This window comes from Dermacentor variabilis, chromosome 8, assembly GCF_050947875.1.
Source record: "Dermacentor variabilis isolate Ectoservices chromosome 8, ASM5094787v1, whole genome shotgun sequence".
In the NCBI taxonomy this organism is placed as follows: domain Eukaryota; kingdom Metazoa; phylum Arthropoda; class Arachnida; order Ixodida; family Ixodidae; genus Dermacentor; species Dermacentor variabilis.
The window spans coordinates 64,431,542-64,450,606 of record NC_134575.1 but is presented as its reverse complement, the minus strand read 5'-3'; the positions used below and the strand labels follow the sequence as shown (position 1 = coordinate 64,450,606).

The 19,065-nt window shown below is 47.0% G+C and overlaps 1 protein-coding gene across 1 annotated transcript; it reads right to left on the bottom strand.

The window, feature by feature from the left end:
- Nucleotides 1-16,512: 16,512 nt before the first annotated feature.
- On the bottom strand, nt 16,513-18,285 carry LOC142590284 (uncharacterized). Its single transcript, XM_075702283.1, has one exon. The coding sequence runs from the start codon at nt 18,274-18,276 to the stop codon at nt 16,534-16,536; it is 1,743 nt and encodes a 580-aa protein (XP_075558398.1). The 5' UTR covers nt 18,277-18,285; the 3' UTR covers nt 16,513-16,533.
- Between the last annotated feature and the right edge of the window lie 780 nt (nt 18,286-19,065).

The following is a 19,065-nucleotide window of genomic DNA, read 5'->3' as shown; positions in this document are numbered from 1 at the left end:
TTCCACCGGATTAAAAAAAAAAGAAAAAAAATCCGCGTGTTGATAAAATTGCCCAAACAGGCCGGGAGTGTGCTGTGATCCCGGTGACCAGAAGCGGTAACGCACTCCCTCACCAGAGCAGGATTGGCCACCCTGGTGCAGTACTTGGCCACAACCTCCTATATGAACACAACAATCAAACCCCGGCCCTCAGTCCCCAGCAGCTGCGAAGCGACTGACCACGGCGGCGGTCAGATCTGCGACGCAGCAGAGGGTGCTAAGAATCACTGGCTCCGGAAGGGCCGCCACTGGAATATGGACCTGGCAACGTTTAACGCTAGAAGGTTATCTAGTGAGGCGAGTCTAGCAGTGCTATTGGAAGAATTAGAGGGAAGTAAATGGGATATAATCGGGCTCAGTGAAGTTAGGAGGCCAAAAGAAGCATATACAGTGTTAAAAAGCGGGCACGTCCTGTGCTACCGGGGCTTAGCGGAGAGAAGAGAAGTAGGAGTTGGATTCCTGATTAATAAGAATATAGCTGGTAACATACAGGAATTCTATAGCATTAACGAGAAGGTGGCAGGTCTTGTTGTTAAACTTAATAAGAGGTACAAAATGAAGATTGTACAGGTCTACGCCCCTACATCCAGTCATGATGACCAGGAAGTCGAAAGCTTCTATGAAGACGTGGAATCGGCGATGGGTAGAGTGAAAACTAAATACACTATACTAATGGGCGACTTTAATGCCAAGGTAGGCAAGAAGCAGGCTGGAGACAAGGCAGTGGGGGAATATGGCATAGGCACTAGGAATAGCAGGGGAGAGTTATTAGTAGAGTTTGCGGAACAGAATAATGCGGAACAGAACGCAATGCCTCATGACCTCGAGCGTACCGGAATCTTGGAAGAACGCTAACATAATCTTAATCCATAAGAAAGGGGACGCCAAAGACTTGAAAAATTATAGACCGATCAGCTTACTGTACATTGCCTACAAACTATTTACTAAGGTAATCGCAAATAGAATCAGGAACACCTTAGGCTTCAGTCAAGCAAAGGACCAGGCAGGATTCCGTAAAGGCTACTCAACAATAGATCATATTCACACTATCAATCAGGTGATCGAGAAATGTGCGGAATATAACCAACCCTTATATATAGCTTTCATTGATTACGAGAAAGCGTTTGATTCTGTTGAAACCCCAGCAGTCATGGAGGCATTACGGAATCAGGGTGTAGACGAGCCTCATGTAAAAATACTGAAAGATATCTATAGCGGCTCCACAGCCACCGTAGTCCTTCATAAAGAAAGCAACAAAATCCCAATAAAGAAAGGCGTCAGGCAGGGAGATATGATCTCTCCAATGCTATTCACAGCGTGTTTACAGGAGGTATTCAGAGACCTGGATTGGGAAGAATTGGGCATAAAAGTTAATGGAGAATACCTTAGTAACTTGCTATTCGCTGATGATATTGCCTTGCTTAGCAACTCAGGGGAACAATTGCAATGCATGCTCACTGACCTGGAGAGGCAAAGCAGAAGAGTGGGTCTAAAAATTAATCTCCAGAAAACTAAAGTAACGTTTAACAGTCTCGGAAGAGAACAGCAGTTTACGAAAGGTAGTGACGCACTGGAAGTGGTAACGGAATACCTCTACTTAGGACAGGTAGTGAAAGCGGATCCGGATCATAAGACTGAAATAATCAGAAGAATAAGAATGGGCTGGGGTGCGTTTGGCAGGCATTCTCAGATCATGAACAGCAGGTTGCCATTATTCCTCAAGAGAAAAGTGTATAATAGCTGTGTCTTACCAGTACTCACCTACGGGGCAGAAACCTGGAGGCTTACGAAAAGGGTTCTACTCAAATTGAGGACGACGCAACGAGCTATGGAAAGAAGAATGATAGGTGTAACGTTAAGGGATAAGAAAAGAGCAGATTGGGTGAGAGAACAAACGCGAGTTAATGACATCTTAGTTGAAATCAAGAAAAAGAAATGGGCATGGGGAGGACATGTAATGAGGAGGGAAGATAACCGATGGTCATTAAGGGTTACGGACTGGATCCCAAGGGAAGGGAAGCGTAGCAGGGGGCGGCAGAGAGTTAGGTGGGCGGATGAGATTAAGAAGTTTGCAGGGACGGCATGGCCACAAGTAGTACATGACCGGGGTTGTTGGAGAAGTATGGGAGAGGCCTTTGTCCTGCAGTGTGCGTAACCAGGCTGATGCTGATGATTATGTCCGGATTGGAATGGGAATGAAATTACGTCTTTTTCGGAAATAGAGTGCTTTATCGTCTACGCGATGTATTTTGTCAAAATATACCGAAGAACCAGGCACCCACGTTCAAAGATTAGTAAGTCAGAGCCTCGAATTTAACAATAAAGCAGTATTTTTAAGATGTCCCGGCTGATTACAAGCACGGTACATTTATAAGCAGTGCACCTACTACAATTACGTCCTTATAGGCTGAGTTGCTGCGAAGTTTGTCTTAATACTTGGCGTAACCGTGGCTCTGTGCCGTTGGTATTCATCGTGCGGAACTACGGCTGCAGCCTACACTTGGCGCCACCCCCGCCCATTTTTTTTGTTACGTAGGGGACGCATTCGCCCTAGCTCGCCTGCTGTCTCCCCATTCTTCACTTTGTTTTTCATTTTGCCGCCGTTGGATACTCGGACGCATATTCCAAAAAGCGTTTCTCTAAGTTGTGATGCGTATTTACGCTGGCACGATGATTCTGTACACCGTAAGCACCCTCCCTCCCCCCCCCCCAACTTTTTCGAATGCTGTCCCCTTTTCTAGACACACGGACGCGTTTGCCCGAAACACTGTCGATAAAAAAAAAAAAAGGTCTGCAAGTCAGCGCAGCACACAGTCGTACACGATAAACTATGTGCCCTCTCACTCCATACAAAGATAGAGAGAAAGAGAATAAATTTTTGAAAGCATTGCCTCGGGAAGCCAGGCGAAGCAGGAGGGCCCACGTATCTGCGTCCACCACGGCGTTTCCCCGTGCCCCAACGCGACGATTCGCGCCGAAGAAAATCCATGTTTACTCTGTTCTATTTCAAATAATATATATATATATATATATATATATATATATATATATATATATATATATATATATATATATATATATATATATATATATATATATATATATATATATCAACGAGGCGCGCCGGGCACTCGACGTAGTAACTATTTTGCTGTCGCTTACTATTTACGGTCCACAGTGTATTCAATGTCAAAGCCAACGTCATCCGGTAGGCGCTGATTGTCTTCGCGTGACGCATCTATAAGTTACATTGGGCTTCATTTGTGATTACAAAAGGGACCTCTATGAAACTTCGGGTGTCGATGACTTCCGATTTTTTTTTTCGTTACATATTAGTTAGCTGAAGTTTCATCAGTGTTATCGGTAATGTAATACTTCCCGCTTTGTTTGCCTTGATATGAAGAATTTAGGGTGCATTAGGCTTCCTCAGGCTTAGAGAGAAGACCACTCAACAAGCCCAAGTGGTTATGATATCTTTGTTTGCTGCGGAATTGATCAGATTTGGGTAGCGGCTGGCTGCGTTACCGTGATCGTGGCAAGAGATTTTCCTATCCTTAGCAAGCAGGAGTTCTTCAAGAACAAATTTATTGCCTGGAGATTTCAATCGTGACGTCTTACCTTCCGCAGACCGCTGGAATGTGCTCCTGGCTAGTTGCTGTCGTAATCAATCTGCGTGCAACGAATACGTGGGGACGAACGAGCGGTCGCTAGCCCTGGTGGCCTATGTGGCTCGAGCCGGACAAGCAGTCGGGATGCCACGCCTGTGGGCGTGGCACGCGTTGCGTTGCTCTGTCGGAACGAAGGCCGACGTCTTGGCTGCACGGAACCACACGGGGTTGGGATGCGATCTCCGCGAAAATTACGACATTGCAATGAGCTTAGGCTTAAAACTAGTGTTTGTTCCTTCATTTAGGCTTGCGTGCGTTTCTTCGACAACTGAAATTAATCTAATGGAAGCAGCACACAAGAATTGCAGTATTATCTGAAGCATCAGCAAGCACATGTTTGTGCAATGCAGTTGAACGATGACGTGAAACGTACAGCACAATCAGAGGCAATGTACCATTCTAGCAGCAACGGTATGTAAATACATGGGCTGAAACTTCTGTTCTTAGTCCTAGTGCGCGCACTATGCCTGATATTCGTAGGCCAAGCTTGTAAGTGAAGCTATTCGTAGGCCAAGTATGACGAAGAACGTAGAACGAAGATGGCGCACGGACGACCGTGTGGTGACGATTCTACGAAGCGACAAGTTTTGACAGCGGGCTTATTGTTGCTTCATGTTGCTCTGAATTACAGCGCTTGCCGGGACAAGGGCCGGAAATGACCAAAAGAAGCACTGTCTTCGTCCTTCTTGTCCCAGTGTGCGATTGAATCCAGATAGGGCAAGCAGATGGCATCGAATAGATATAACATGGCTCAGAAACTAGCGACAAATGAGGACACGCCGTCAGGCCAAAGGCAAACATGCCAATCGCATCAAGACGTGCACGGGGTAGCACAACACCTGCTGCTGCTCTGCACGCTCTATAATCGAACGTTTTAACGCCATTGGCGTTCCTTGCGAATTTGCCCTTGTTGCGGTGCATGCCTGTCTGCATGTAATCTCTTTCGCGTCAGCATCGGTCGATGAGTACGTGTTCGGTGGGCGTCGCTCTTGAACGAATCTTTTTAAAGCCAGCTTGGTTTCCCATGTATTTGCCACTGAGTATGGGTCGTTCTTGGATGATCCGTTTTGACGGCAATTACGGTCGCTGACAATCAACGGTGGAGCAACTACGTATTGCACACCGCTGTGGTATATATAAATATTTTGTGAATAAAATACTTTTAGTACCTTCGTGAACACTGTAAATATGTTTTCATGAAGGCTGGTTCACGACCTTTCTTCTTACAGATGACTAGGCAGACGAAGCATACGTAAATTTTATCTGCGTTTCCGGTCCAGTGTAATGAATATTGACACTTTCTGCTTCATCTTTTTCGATGAACGAATACTCAGTAACACTATAAAAAATAACAGTGCTGTAAACGAAAGTTTTGCTTCCAGCAGTCCTAAGGCATTCGGGGGACGAATTCACTGAAAGCTTTTCGTTCACCATTTAGTGCTTTTTGACATCGGCCGCCCGCTTTCGCTAATAAAAGTTTCAGCATGCGCATTGGCTATAATTTGCTCTGAGAAATTCTCCCGCAATATTTTAGCGTGACAGCTTTATGTGACTGCCGGCGGTTACTAGTAGTAAAAGGAATTAAGGTCAATCAAATCAATTTTCGTGCCATCATAATTTGTGGACACTCCAGGTGAATTTTTGCGGGCAATTCCATACATGTACATGAGAGCAGCCGCTATCATACATCTGTGACATAGCGTATTGATAAAATATTAGGCTTTACTATTTGATATAGGGTAATATGAACGAATAATTTTGTTATTTCAGGAATGTCAGCAAGCGCTGCGCAGGAAACGTTTTTTGGGGTTATGTATTTGCTGATCGCAATAGCAAAGCATTTCTTTTATTCATTCACTGCGTGCAGCCCCAGACATCTTGGCATGTTTTGAAATATTTATCACCCCTGTTTTTCCAGAATTTGTCAGTCTGTCGCATCAAACATTTACAACAATAGATTCTATTGGCTGATGGGTACTATTATGACTCTACCTATTCTGATATTTGAGGTTAAGTGTCACGTCCACCATAAAATCTAATAAACTCTTATGGCGTCGGTGCTACGTTCAGGGCGCTGGAAGAGAGTGGGCCTACTTAAAGCTCTATCACCATCGTCAGTGCTTCAATGTTTGAAGCTGGCAGTGAAGGCACAGCAAGCACTGCCTCACGTATTTTGTCTGCATGTGCAGAGTTGTCTTGGCCTGCTGCCTATCGTCGTTCGCACGTGGAAAGCAAGCACTGATTTCCTTGGACGACAGCTTTCTGCAAGATCAACAGGTGTTGTCGGTTTTATGGAGCACCTTTCATAACAAGCAGGACCATCACCGAGGCTTCACTGGCGGTAGCCACCACGCAGCAAGCATTGCCTCACGTATTTCCCCTGCATGTGCCGGTTAGCTTTGTCGAAATCTTGCCCAATCTTCTGCTTGTTACCTGTTGGCATTCGCTTCTGCCACATTTTCTTTTTTTTCCTTTTTGCTCCTGCACGCGAAATTGTTTCGTTACCGCTTTGTTGCGAACCCAAAATGCCGACAAATTCGGAGCTTGCCAATGGGATTGAAGCAATTGAGGCTGAACTATAGGCTGAACACAGTAAATTCGCTGACGACATTCTCGGTAAATTTCTAATAAACTTGCATTCCACTTGGCTTGATGCTGTCGGACTAAACAAACAAGTTGAGTGTAGGTGTCATAAATGACATTGAAAAAATAAGCTTCAAAAAATTCTCTAGGTCACAGCATACAACAGAAGCTCATGTCAGAGAACAAAGCGCTGTCTGAAGGGTGGATGAGATGGAACAATACTCTAGAATTAACAATGTTGAGGTCAGCAGCGTCCACTACACCCAAGGGGAGGACTACATTGCAGTCATGCACACCATTGGCACTAAAATTGGGTGTCTGGCAAAGGTGGCTGACCTTGATGTCGCTCATCGGGTGCCTACATATGTTCAAGACGAAAGTATCTTGGCTAGATTCTGTTCGCGCACAAAGAGGGATGAATTTGTTTGTAAGGCACAAAAGGCTAAGCTTGACCTAAGTGATGTCGGTGTGAAAGCTTTTGTTGACAGCGTGGCCTGCGTAAATGATCACTTGGCGCCGCGAAATGAGGCGCTCTTTTCAAGGCACCGGTTTTGAAAAAACAACACAAATGGCAATTTCTGTGCAGCAGCAACTGTCCAATCTAACCCAGAAACGCAGTGAAAACAAGAGTGTACCGCATTGCCAATGAATCAGACCTAGCTGTTGTTAACTAATCAGTGTTAAGCTTGTGCCTCCCTTAAACGCTGTCTTGAATCATAGCATAATTTTACGTAACGAGCTTGTTAAATGGCTTGCTTGTTGGTAGTAATCGCTCTCTTATCTATGTCAATGCGCGCAGCCTCCGCAAAAATCACGATGACTTCCAGAATCTGGTTTAAAATCTTTTTTTAATGTTTTCAAACATTGCTGTCTCAGAAACCTGGCTTAGCGAAGTTGATAAAAAGTGGTACTCTTTCCGTTGTCATAGATCACAGTTTACCCTCAGACAGTTCACTAACCATGGTGGTGCAGCTCTCAGTATCCCGTCTGGAATCTCGTACAAACGAAGGCTCGACCTCACGTTAAATATTCAAAACTGCGAATCAGTTTGGTTGGAATTCGATCCTAACTTTCTCAACACCGATAACAGAAACTTCACCTTTGGTTGCGTTTGCCGTACATCTTCTTCTTCAGCTGCATATTTTTGTATTTCTCTCGAAATAATAATGGCAAAGTTGTCCATGAAGATAGAAAATGTTATAATTATGCGTGACATGAACATAAATCTAATCGAGTCACCCCGAGCTCTGTCGTTTATTCATCTTATTTTAGGGATTTTGGTTGTGAATGTCTTATTAATGTGCCTACTCCTTCAGTCCTTGGAGGTTCTAGCACTTTAATCAATCAAGCATTGTCTAATCTCTTGAATCCGCCTGATGCAGGAGTACATAAAACTGACATTATTGACAACTTCCCCATCATTCTGTACACTACATCTCCACACTGTTCATATCCCAACTTTTACATCAAACTTGATTTCGATAGAAAAAGTTTTTCTAAGAAGCTCTATCTCAGACTGACTGGTCTTTCCGTCTTGACACCAATAATTCACAGGTAGCCTTCTCGCGATTTCTAACAAAGTTATTTTCACACTATCATTCCTACTATCAGATACGCAAATGCAAAAAGATAGTGGCGTCACCTCAAAACCTATGGGTCACCGATTGTTGTTTAAAAGGCATGCGCACACGAGAAAAACATTATAAAAAACAACCATTCAGTATAAACCTACATGCGCGGTACAAGAAATTCTGAAACTCACTTTCTTTCCGGTTAAAGAAAAGATAAAACCAAATATTATGAAGAAATACTTACATGCAGCTCTGATGTCAAGAAAAAACATGAAATAGTGAACTCATTTTGTAATAGGAAGCAAGTAAGTAATAGCAAAGCTAAACTATCTCACGATGGTGATACTTATTTAGAACCATTTATGACTGTGAATGCCTTCAGCGATTTCTTTCTTTCCTAAGATTTAATGTCAAACAGAACAGCACTTATACGCATCAGAGCACCTTCCACACTCATTTTATATATTTTGAACCACTCGTGATGAGTTACTATGAGTAATTAACAATTTAAAATTAACTAGTGCTTGACTGGATAACATTCATCTTGGTCATGTTAAATTATTTCCAAATCAATATCATTTGTAGTGTCTCCAAATAATACCCTCATGTTCAAATAAACACCTTTCCTGGCGAGCTTAAACGTGACAAGGTTTCTTCAACTTTTAAGAAACGCCATCATTCATTACTATTTAAATATGCGCGTATCTGTGTTTTACCTTTCTTTAGAAATGTTCATCGAGAATATCATCGAAAAATGACGGATAAAACACTTAAACAAATTCATTATTTCACCTGACCAGTTTGCATTTCTATCTGGTTACTTTAACGACCTAACACTTGGGCCTCTTACTGACCAATTAAGCGAAGCCATTGATGATGGTAATTTCGCAGAATCCTTATTTGCGGACTTGTAAAATGCATTTAATAGCATTGACGACAAGATTCTTAATGTTAAACTAGATTCAATTGGTATAACAGATCCTGCTGTTATACTAAAGGACTGAAACCAGGTTGGTAATGTTTTCGGGGCTTATACTAAACCAAGAATGACTAACTTAAGTGCACCGCAAGGATCCGTTTAGTGCTCGTTACTCTTTTTACTTTATACTATTGATCTACCTTAACTGTCTCTGATCTTCTAAGTGTATACCACATGCCGATAACACTACAATAACTGATTCCGGTGATAATCTGTCAACGGTAGCAGCCAGGCTTAATAGTGATTTTAGACACTTGTTAGAATTGTGCTACATTAATAGACTTCCCATTAATCGCACTAAAATTATTTTTTTTCATTCTCATCTCAATAAATCATCACTATTCATACTGCCGATTTCGATTGGTAACCATGTATATTGAGCAAGTGAAGAATATGCATACTTAGTAATTATTATTGACTATAATCTAAAATTCCATCGCCATATAACTCATACCGAAAAGGAGTTATCCCATGGAATATTAACTCTCATTAGGGCATGTTCGTTCTTTTCACGACCTGTGATGCTCTCCCTATATTTCGCGCCTGTACACTCCCACATTAATTACTGCATGACCTCCTAGGGTAATACGTACACTACTCACCTAAAGACGATATAAACAATCCAGAACCGGGCAATTAGAATAATCACGTCCAGTAAGCACACCGCCAATGCTAAAGAACAACTACTAGCAAATAACATTCTGGACGTTGTCGCCCTTGCCAAGTACAACCTTGCTATTTTACTTCTCAAACTGATCAATGACAGAATATTATTGTGGCTAAGTTCTATATCATCTATAAAGAACACTAACTCAACACATTTTGCGATACATAATAAGTTCATTCAGCCCAAAGTAGCACTAATTATCACAAACAGGCAGTTCATTTCGTAGCCAAAACATGATGGAATACATTGCCACTACCATAAAACTCCAGAAAGCCCATATATTATGCCATGAATTGAAAAAAAATTATTACGTCAGATTTATGTGCCCAAGTGTACTGTATAATCCAATTTTCGTTTTAGACCTGCAATTCTTATGTACTTCAACAGGTTGCTTGTATTTTTTTTTCTAATTTCTTACTTTTCTTTTTTCTCCGTTTCCTGCTCTTCTCCGTTAGTTTTATCTAGTTTCACAATATTACTTACTGCTGATTCATTGTTGTGTATTAATATGTTTAGTTACTTATTTCCGGACTTCATTATTTATCATTTTTGTAACTTTACTGATTCAGCTGCTGTTTCTTGCCACTGTAACTTTTATGTAAACCATGGACAGCAGGTCCCGATTCATTTTTTACTGTGGGACCTCCTTCTGTATGCCTCTATATGTGAAGTATTCTTCTTAAATAATGAAAATTGATTGATTGATTGGTTGGTTGATTGATTGATTGATTGATTGATTGATTGATTGATTGATTGATTGATTGATTGATTGATTGATTGATTGATTGATTGATTGATTGATTGATCGCTGGACGGTTGTGGAAGCTGCGTGTGTAAACGACCGTACAAGAGTTTCTCCTATTCACCATCATTACTTTCCGTGCTAACTGCGTGTTGGGGCATTTATTCAGGAAGCACTAACAAATATCTTATGCCCCATGCGCGTTTCACTTTCTCTGGGCTAAATTGAATTGAATCGAAATTAAAAGTGAATGATATATTTCTTTATTTATTAGCAAAATAAAGCTGCACCTGCATTGTGAGTATTGGCGGCGCGCGGGAGGGTCGTGCCGCACTGACGTTTTTCACAGAAGCTGAGCATTGGCGCTGCATTAGTCGGTGTTACATTACCAATGCTTCCCAGTGCGACCAAACAAGACACACATCTCTGTAGCAGGCTTCCGTTCATCAACGCAAGCGTCCATTTTAGTTTGCCCATGTCATTTGAACTGAGAAACTGGCCATGTATTTCATTCATAGAGAAAGAAAAATAAAGGGTCTCATAAGGCACTTCCGCGTAGGTAAAAAAAAAAGTAACTCGTGCTTTTTTTTTCTTTCGCTTAGAAATAAGCAGCTGCCACCTACTCTTTCGGCCCTTATACCTAGACGAATGCTACGTGTTGTTTATACACCCTCTGATCTGCCTGTACGGGAAAAGCACATCACAGTGGACTATTCTTCTGGAAAGCAAGCTGTGCGAAAGAGTCGTTCGTTCGGCTTTTTATATGATCACCCTAAAGAAAGATTTATTTCTCTGTCTTTCCTTTCCGACGCCAACCTACGTCTGGTATTTATATAGTTGGCGAGATGATTTGCTGGCATTTTATTTCAGCACAAACGAATCATTGTTTAGAGTGGTGTGATGAAGAAAAGTGGAGAAACAAACTATTGCTGTCCATCTTCTTTTTCATACAGCTTCAATGAAGTTACGTTGAGGTGATTACAGCAACGAATATAAAATTTGATGACGCACAAGTCTTCTGATTAATGACACATGCTCACACCCATTTATTAAAGCATACATAGATCAAAGATTAGAAAAAAGAATACGCTTCTGTCGCCAACGCAGATGTGATGTGGGAAATGGTGCTGTTTTTCTGGTTTTGTTTTTTCTTGAGCCGGCCGTGCTTACCCTAGAGCAGCATAGCAACAGAAGAAACGGGCGACTGAAGCCTCAAGGAAGGCGTCCGTGGCTGAACACTATACCAGGGAGGCCATTACTGGTGTATACTGTCGCACTATACATCACATCCAGCTCAAAGTTAGCACGCATGACAACTCTTAAAGCGTAGCTTTCCTCGCCAACTCTCCTGAACTTTTCTGACAGACGCTTTGGTGTCTTAATAACGCATGAAACGAATGATAACTTTTAAAGCGCAGCTTTCCTTGCCAGCTCTTTCGCACTTTCCTAACTGAGGCTGCTCGGTGCTGCTGCCTTGCCGACTGCGTCGCACTAAAAGAAAGCACTTACGTTCCCAGTGGTGCGATCGAGCCTCTTTACCATGGCAAAACAGTCCGCTGGTCTAATAAATACGGCATAATTGCGCGCCTAATGCTATAGTGTTAACGCCAACTGGCTCTTTGAGCTGATCGGTGCGCGTGTTGCATTTCGTAGCACGCACCCGAGCAGATGCCAAGAGCCTGCGTTCGTACACCTTTCGAAGGTCGAAGGTCTTGGGTATGACCTTGCACTGACACTTCAATAACACAGAAACTCCTTCGTGCGCTTAAGAAAAGCTTCCTTGTACGTAAACTCCAACAAGATGTGGCAGGTCTGACGGAAATAGTTTTAATAGAGTTCCTGTCGCTGCCTGGGTATTCACAGGATCGCAAACCATGTACATGGGGACAACGTCACACTAGTTAGTTACCAAGAAAATGGTTTCACTTCAAATACGCCTTTCTCTTCTGTAAGTGAAACAAATTGAACGGTTGATTCTTCGTTTTGTTCTTCTATGTTTGGATCATTTCGACCGCCGGTAAATCAATGCACTCTTACTGACAGTAATAAATCTGGCTTGAAAGATGTATAATGAAGCTCCCCCGACTAATTTCCTTGATATAAATTAGTTAAATCATTTGCTTAGGAAGGGAGAGGGGGGAGGGCTACGGTAGGAGACGCTGCATGACGTGTTTATTTGAGTGTCAAAGTAAATTAACGTGTGTTATCGGGTGTTGCCGAGACGGTGTCAAGCGTAACCATAGACAGTGAAGAGTGATACGCTGTCGAGTAAAGAGAGCACTGGTGAGGCAACATCATAACGTGCTTCTTGCAGTGCACTCATGTTTTATTTGTTCAAATGCAAAATGTCTACACACGTTTTCGGCTGCTTGGGCACTCTATTTTAAGACAACTTTCATTACGCCATCGTTACCTAGGCAATCATAAGCTCAAGGGCGAATTATTTTACCGTTCTTGTTCTTTTATTGCAATAAAAATTACTTCGACCCTCGAGGCGAATTTGCGCCGTCGGCATCTGCCTTGCCGTGGTGCTCCTCATGTATATAGGGATATATATATGCTATATGTCCATGCATGCCGTATATGCAAGATTGGATTGGATTGGATTGGAGAAACTTTAATTATGCCTGCAGTTGGGCGCTCGCGCGCCCCGACGAGGGCCTACGTCATCCTCGAAGGTGCCGTTACTCGGTGCGGGTCTCCGCTCGCCGTTGCCGGCTCGCTGGGTCCGTGCCTTTCGAGCGCCTCGAGGACCTGCTGGACGGCCCAGAGCAGATCGTCTCGGTCGTAGCTCTTCGCGGCTGCCTCGAGCCGCGGTGGGAGTGCTCTTGAGTTAGCGTCTTCTGGATATTTAATGCAGTCCCACAAGATGTGCGTGTAGTCTGCGGTCCCCCTCCGGCAGACTCTGCACATATCTGTCGGATATGTCTCGGGGTAGATGCGATTTAACAGTTTCGGGCTCGGTAGCGATCCGGTCTGGAGCTGTCTCAGTACTACCGCCTCCGCTCGACTCAGTCTCGGGTGCGGGGGTGGAAGAGTCCTGCGAGCCAAGCGGTAGGCCTTCGTGATTTCATTGTAATCCGTCATGCGGTCCTTGGTTTCGAACCATGTCGGACGGTCTGTCGCCGGGGCGCGGTTGGTTAGCGCTCGCGCCGCGGCGTGTGCCGTCTCGTTATGGTTCTCATTGCGTTCCGACGCGTCGCCCGCGTGCGCCGGGAACCACTTGAGTCGTACTTTTCGTTCGTCTAGTTTTACCGCTCGCAGTACGCGCTCAGCCTCCCTGCAGATTCGCCCTTTGGCGAAGTTTCGCACCGCCTGTCTTGAGTCACTCAGCACCGTGTGGCAGTCTGCGTCGGCGATGGCCAGGGCGATGGCTACCTCCTCCGCTTGCTCCGCTTCGGTGCTTCTCACGCTCGCTGCCGTCCTCGTGGCGCCGGTTGACGCCTCTATGACGACCGCTGCGAAGGCGTTCCGTTGGTATTCGGCCGCGTCCACGTACCGCGCGTGTTCGTCGTTGGCATGCTGGTCGATGAGAGCCTTGGCCCTCGCCGCTCTTCTTCCCTTGTTGAACTCGGGATTCATGTTCCTCGGTATGGGGTCGATTCTGGTCTGGCGTCGGACCTCTTCGGGGACGGGGAGCTTCATCTCCACCTCGTTCGAGCGTCTTATTCCCAGATCGTCCAGTATCTTCCTCCCGGCTTTGGTCATGGACAGCCGCTCCAGTTGAGAGGTCCGTTGCGCTTCGGCTATTTCGTCGAGCGTATTGTGTAGCCCGAGTTGTAACAAGCGGGCCGTGCTTGTGGACTCGAACAGGCCCAGCGCTGTCTTGTACGCTCTTCTGATGAGCACGTTGATTTTGTTTCGTTCGTGTTGCAGCCATCTGTGGTAGGCTGCAACGTACGCGACGTGGCCGATGATGAAAGATTGGACGAGCCTAATTAGGCTCTCCTCTCTCATGCCAGCCTTTCTGGAAGTGACTCGTTTGAGGAGTCGAATCGCGTTGGCTGTTTTTGCCTTGAGACGGGTGATGGTTTCGCCGTTCCTTCCGTGCTTTTCGATGACCATGCCTAGGATCCTAATTTTGCCGACCTCGGGGATTACGTTGCCGGATTTGGTCACGATTCTGATTTTTTCGTTTTCGCATTGTCTAGTCTTGCCTCTGCTGTATTTGGTAGGTGGGAGTATGAGAAGCTCCGATTTGCTCGGCGAACATCTCAGTCCGGTGCCTTCCAGCTGGTCTTCTATTGCGTCGACGGCGGCTTGCAGCGCGCCCTCGATGTGGGCGTCGCTGCCACCGGTCACCCATATCGTGATATCGTCCGCGTAGATGGTGTGCCTGACGTCTTCGATGCACCCGAGCTTTTCGGCCACTCCGATCATTACCAGGTTGAACAGCATTGGCGAAATGACCGATCCCTGTGGTGTTCCGGTGCTCCCGAGCTTCTTCTCTTGCGTCTGTAGGTCGCCTGCTCGTAGCTCGACAGTCCTGTCCGTGAGGAAGTCCTTGATGTAGTTGTAGGATCTTTCCCCCATGTTGAGCTTGGAGACTTGGGACAGAATCGCCGAGTGTTTCACCTTATCGAAGGCGCTCTGCAGGTCGAGCCCTAGGATGGCTTTGTTGTCGCGGGCGCTGCCGCCATCATCGATGATTTGGTGTTTGAGCTGCAGCATCGCGTCCTGCGTGCTGAGATGCTGTCTGAAGCCGATCAAAGTGGCCGGGTACAGCCCTTCTCGTTCCAGGTAGTCTTGCCACCTGTTGAGCAGGACGTGCTCCAGCACCTTGCCCACGCAGGACGTGAGCGAGATGGGCCGGAGGTTATCCGTGTCCGGCGGCTTCCCCGGCTTGGGGATCAGGATGGTCTTGGCTGTCTTCCACAGCTTTGGCAGCGCTCCCGCTCTCCAGCACTTGTTGTAGTATTGTGCGAGCTTTTCAATCGAGCCGTCATCGAGGTTCTTGAGCGCCTTGTTCGTGACGAGGTCCGGGCCGGCTGCCGACCGGCTGTTGAGGTCGTGCAGGGCCGCGCGTACCTCCTCGACGTCGATGTCACGATCGAGGTTCGCGTTAGGCAGGCCGCTGTACGGCGCGTGTTGTTCGGTAGGTGTAGTCGGCAGGTATTTGGCGTTAATGCGCCTGGTGACTTCGTCGACGCCGTGTGCTGAGACCGCCCGATGTATGAGCTTGGCGAGTCTGTCCCTTTGGTGCGACTTGGTCTTCGTTTCGTCGAGCAGGTGCCGCAGTAGGTTCCACGTCTTCCCGCTATGCATCTGCCCGTCTGCCGCGTTGCAGATCTCGTTCCACTGTTGCATGCAGAGAGCGCGGCAGTGATCCTCGATCGCTCGGTTCAGCTCCGCCACCTTCTTTCTCAGTCTGCGGTTAAGCCGTTGTTTCCTCCAGCGATTTAGTATAGACTGTTTGGCCTCGATGAGATGCGCAAGCCGGCTGTCTACTTTGTCGATCTCCGCGCCCGTTTCAATCTCTTTGGTCGCGTCGCGTACGCTCTTGGTGATTTCGGCCGTCCACGAGTCGATGTCTTCGATCTCGTCGTCACCGTCGCTCTTCTGGCTTCTGGCGTCTCGAAAGGCATCCCAGTCTATCCATCTGTGTGTTTTGACGCTGGTGTCGTTGTGTTCCGGTATGCCGATTTCCACGATGGTGTGGTCGCTGCCTAGGTCGATCCCCGTGTTTCTCCATGTGATCGCGCCCCGGATGTCGTTCTTGACGAACGTGAGGTCTGGAGTGGTGTCCCGGGACACGGAGTTACCGATTCTCGTCGGATGTGTCGGGTCCGTGATGAGGGTAAAGTCGAGTTCCATGGCGTCTTGGTACAGGTCGCGGCCCTTTGCTGTGTACTTGTTGTAGCCCCAGGCAGGGTTCATCGCGTTGAAGTCTCCGCACGCGATCAGGGTGTTACGGCCCGCTGCGGTGCTGGCTCTGTGCAGTAATGTCTTGAATCTCTGTTTTCTCTGAGATGGCTTGCTGTAGACGTTGAGCAGAAATATGCTTCCTTTTCTCTTCTTGCCAGGGATGATTTCGGTCAGTGTGTGCTCGATCTTGAGATTGCTTTGCAGCTCATGTTCGACGAACGTGAGTCCCTTCCTGACCAGGGTGCACAGGCCTCTGCCGTCGGGCGGTCCCTTGTGCACTCTGTAGCCGGGGAGGGACGGTGCGTCGGTTAGTGTCTCTTGTAGTAGTATAACGTCTGGCTTGTGCGCGGCATGTACGATGTGCTGTTGGATGACTGCCTTCTTCATTCCGAAGCCGCGACAGTTCCACTGCCACGCGGTTACACCTGCTGCTGCTGGTGTTGCGTTGGCGGCCATGATTGCGTTGCCGTGTACGGGGCTCCCTGGTTGGGTGGATGATGCGCGAAGAGGGGCGCAAACGTCGGGTGGCCTACCATCGGCTGTAGGGTCCTTTCGATGTAGGCGAATCTGTTCGTGTTATCGGCTCGGTAGGTCTCCATTGTTTGTTTCAGTGCTGTCACTGCTGCGATGTTTGTCGTGATTAGCTGTTCGAGTTTGCTGAATGTCGCTTCGAATTTCGCTTCGAGGCTGTCGATGCGATCGTTTTCTGTTTGCGTGTGCGTGGCCTCGATGGCTCGCTTCTTCGGTGCCGGTTCCTCTATGGCTGTCTCCTGGATGTTCGTTGTCGTTTCCTCGGTCTTGCTTGTGCTTGGCGTGGGTCTCTGTAGAGGCTCGTTGTTGCATAGCAGCAACTGACGAATCTCGGCGATCTCTTTCGTGAGGTTGTTGATGGTCGCTCGCAACGCCGCGTTTTCGTGTCTTAGGAGCTCATTTGCCTCCCGGACCTTATTCATATCTTCTTTCTTCGTGGTTTCGGTGATTTTCTGCACGTTCCTTATGTTGTTTCCTTTCGCTGCGTCGACCCAGCTCACTCGCTCACGTGACGGTGACGTTTTCCTGCTGAGGCTTCTCTTGCAACAACTGCTGTCTCTGGATTTGGGCGCGCGGTTTTCCGAAGGGGGCCTTGACTTTCGCGCAGCTGGCGGCTTGTCCAGTGGCGGGAAATCGCTCTCCGACAGTAGCTGGCGTTCGGCCTGTCGGCGCTCCCATTGTCGCTTGCGCACTACGTAGGGGATCTTGTATTTCGCTTTGCACGTTCGGTCTCCGGTCGGGTGTTCGCCTCCGCACAACTGACATTTTGGGGTACAGCGATGGTCTTCTGTAGGGTTCGCGAGTCCGCAGGCCAGGCACGTCTTGATTGTGGGGGTCGGGCAAACGTCCTTGCGGTGTCCCACTCGGCCGCACTGCTGGCAGACGTCGATCTGTTTCTTGTAGAGGCGGCACGGAATCAGGGTGACTCCGTATCGGACAAAGTTCGGTACCTTGGGCCCCTGGAACACCACAATCGCAGTGGTCGTACTTCCAATCCTTTTTGAGGCCACTGCTAGCGGGTTCCTCTCGTTGACGATCTTTCTATCTAGCTCTTCGGCGCTCGCGTCGATGGGGATGCCTCTGATGACGCCCTTCACGGTGTCGTGAGGTGCCGTGCGATATGCGCTGACCTCGTAGGGTTTGCCTTGAATGGATATTTCCTGGATTTTAGCGTACCTTGCCGCGTTGTCTTCGTTCGGTGTACTTACGACCATGATGTTCTGTTGTGTGTTGGGGCAGATGGTGTCCGCGGCGCTTTCCTCGCTCGTGATCTTGGCCGCAGCGAGTATGGCCGCAGCGACGGTGGTGGTGCCGGTCTTGACGATGTCCAGTCCCCCTGTGGGTCTGACAACTATCTTGGTTTCTTCTAGTGGCATGGCTGGCATGCGTGCTGCCTTGATGGCCGAGGCTCTGACGTTCTTGTAGAATTTTGACCTCGTGCTTGTTTGACACCCGCCGGGTGCGTCGGGCTTGCCGCTGGCGGGGGTCCGCTGGCGCAGCCTCGACATGCGTTCCCCCGCGAGCGTCCATCCGGCGTCGCTGTGGTATGCCTCGGGTGATATCTCTGTTCCCTGAACTTGAACGCACATGTGATTGTCCACGATCATTGTTGTTTCAGAGGGCGCCTCCATCTCGGAGCTGACGAGTGGCAGCCGCCGAGGTGTATGGGAGGCCGCTGTCGGTGCGACGGTGTTGTTGGGCCGAGTGTCCGCGGAACACGCGTAAGCCTAGCAATCCTCCGCACGGCGGCAGTAGAAGCAGTCACGAAATATGGCAAAGCACCTCTGGGGTCAGCTGGTATCGGTCGATGCCACTCGCCTTCACGGACACATTGGTGCAAGCAAAACTTTGGTACGAGGTATTAAGCACTGCGTAATTGGCTAGCAATCACGGAGCCGATCTCTGACTAGGGACGAGCGCTTCTTCTTCGTCGTACATCTATGCAAGATAGATTGCTTTACCATTAGGTCGCAAGGGTTGTTCAAACCAGGACTTACATTTATGGCTGAATCATTCCTCGGAATTTTGACAGTGGCAGCCCACGAATAGAGTTGTTAAACATAACTTTCACAGCGCATGGCCTATATCGCAAAAATTCTCAGTCTATTAAATGTCTAACTGCAAAACGATATCACTGTTCAAATCTCAAAGGCATGTGATTTTACCGGCGGGGCTCTTTACAGGCAGAATAATGGCGAATGTGCCATATCTTTACCGGCCCTACGCGGAGTGGTATGCATCCACGAAACATATGTTCTAGCAGTCCACAAAAATACATTTGCACCAACAAAGCTACTAGGAGCTGTAAAACTAAATCTCAATCAATACCATAGCGGTACGAATAAATAGCTCAGGCAATACCGAGCTTGCGTCAAGCCGAGCACTCGCTGTAGATATTTGTTAACGAACATCACGAAAAG

Excerpts from the sequence above, each read along its gene's own strand:
- LOC142590284 (XM_075702283.1), bottom strand. The coding sequence starts at position 18,276 with ATGGAGGCGCCCTCTGAAACAACAATGATCGTGGACAATCACATGTGC.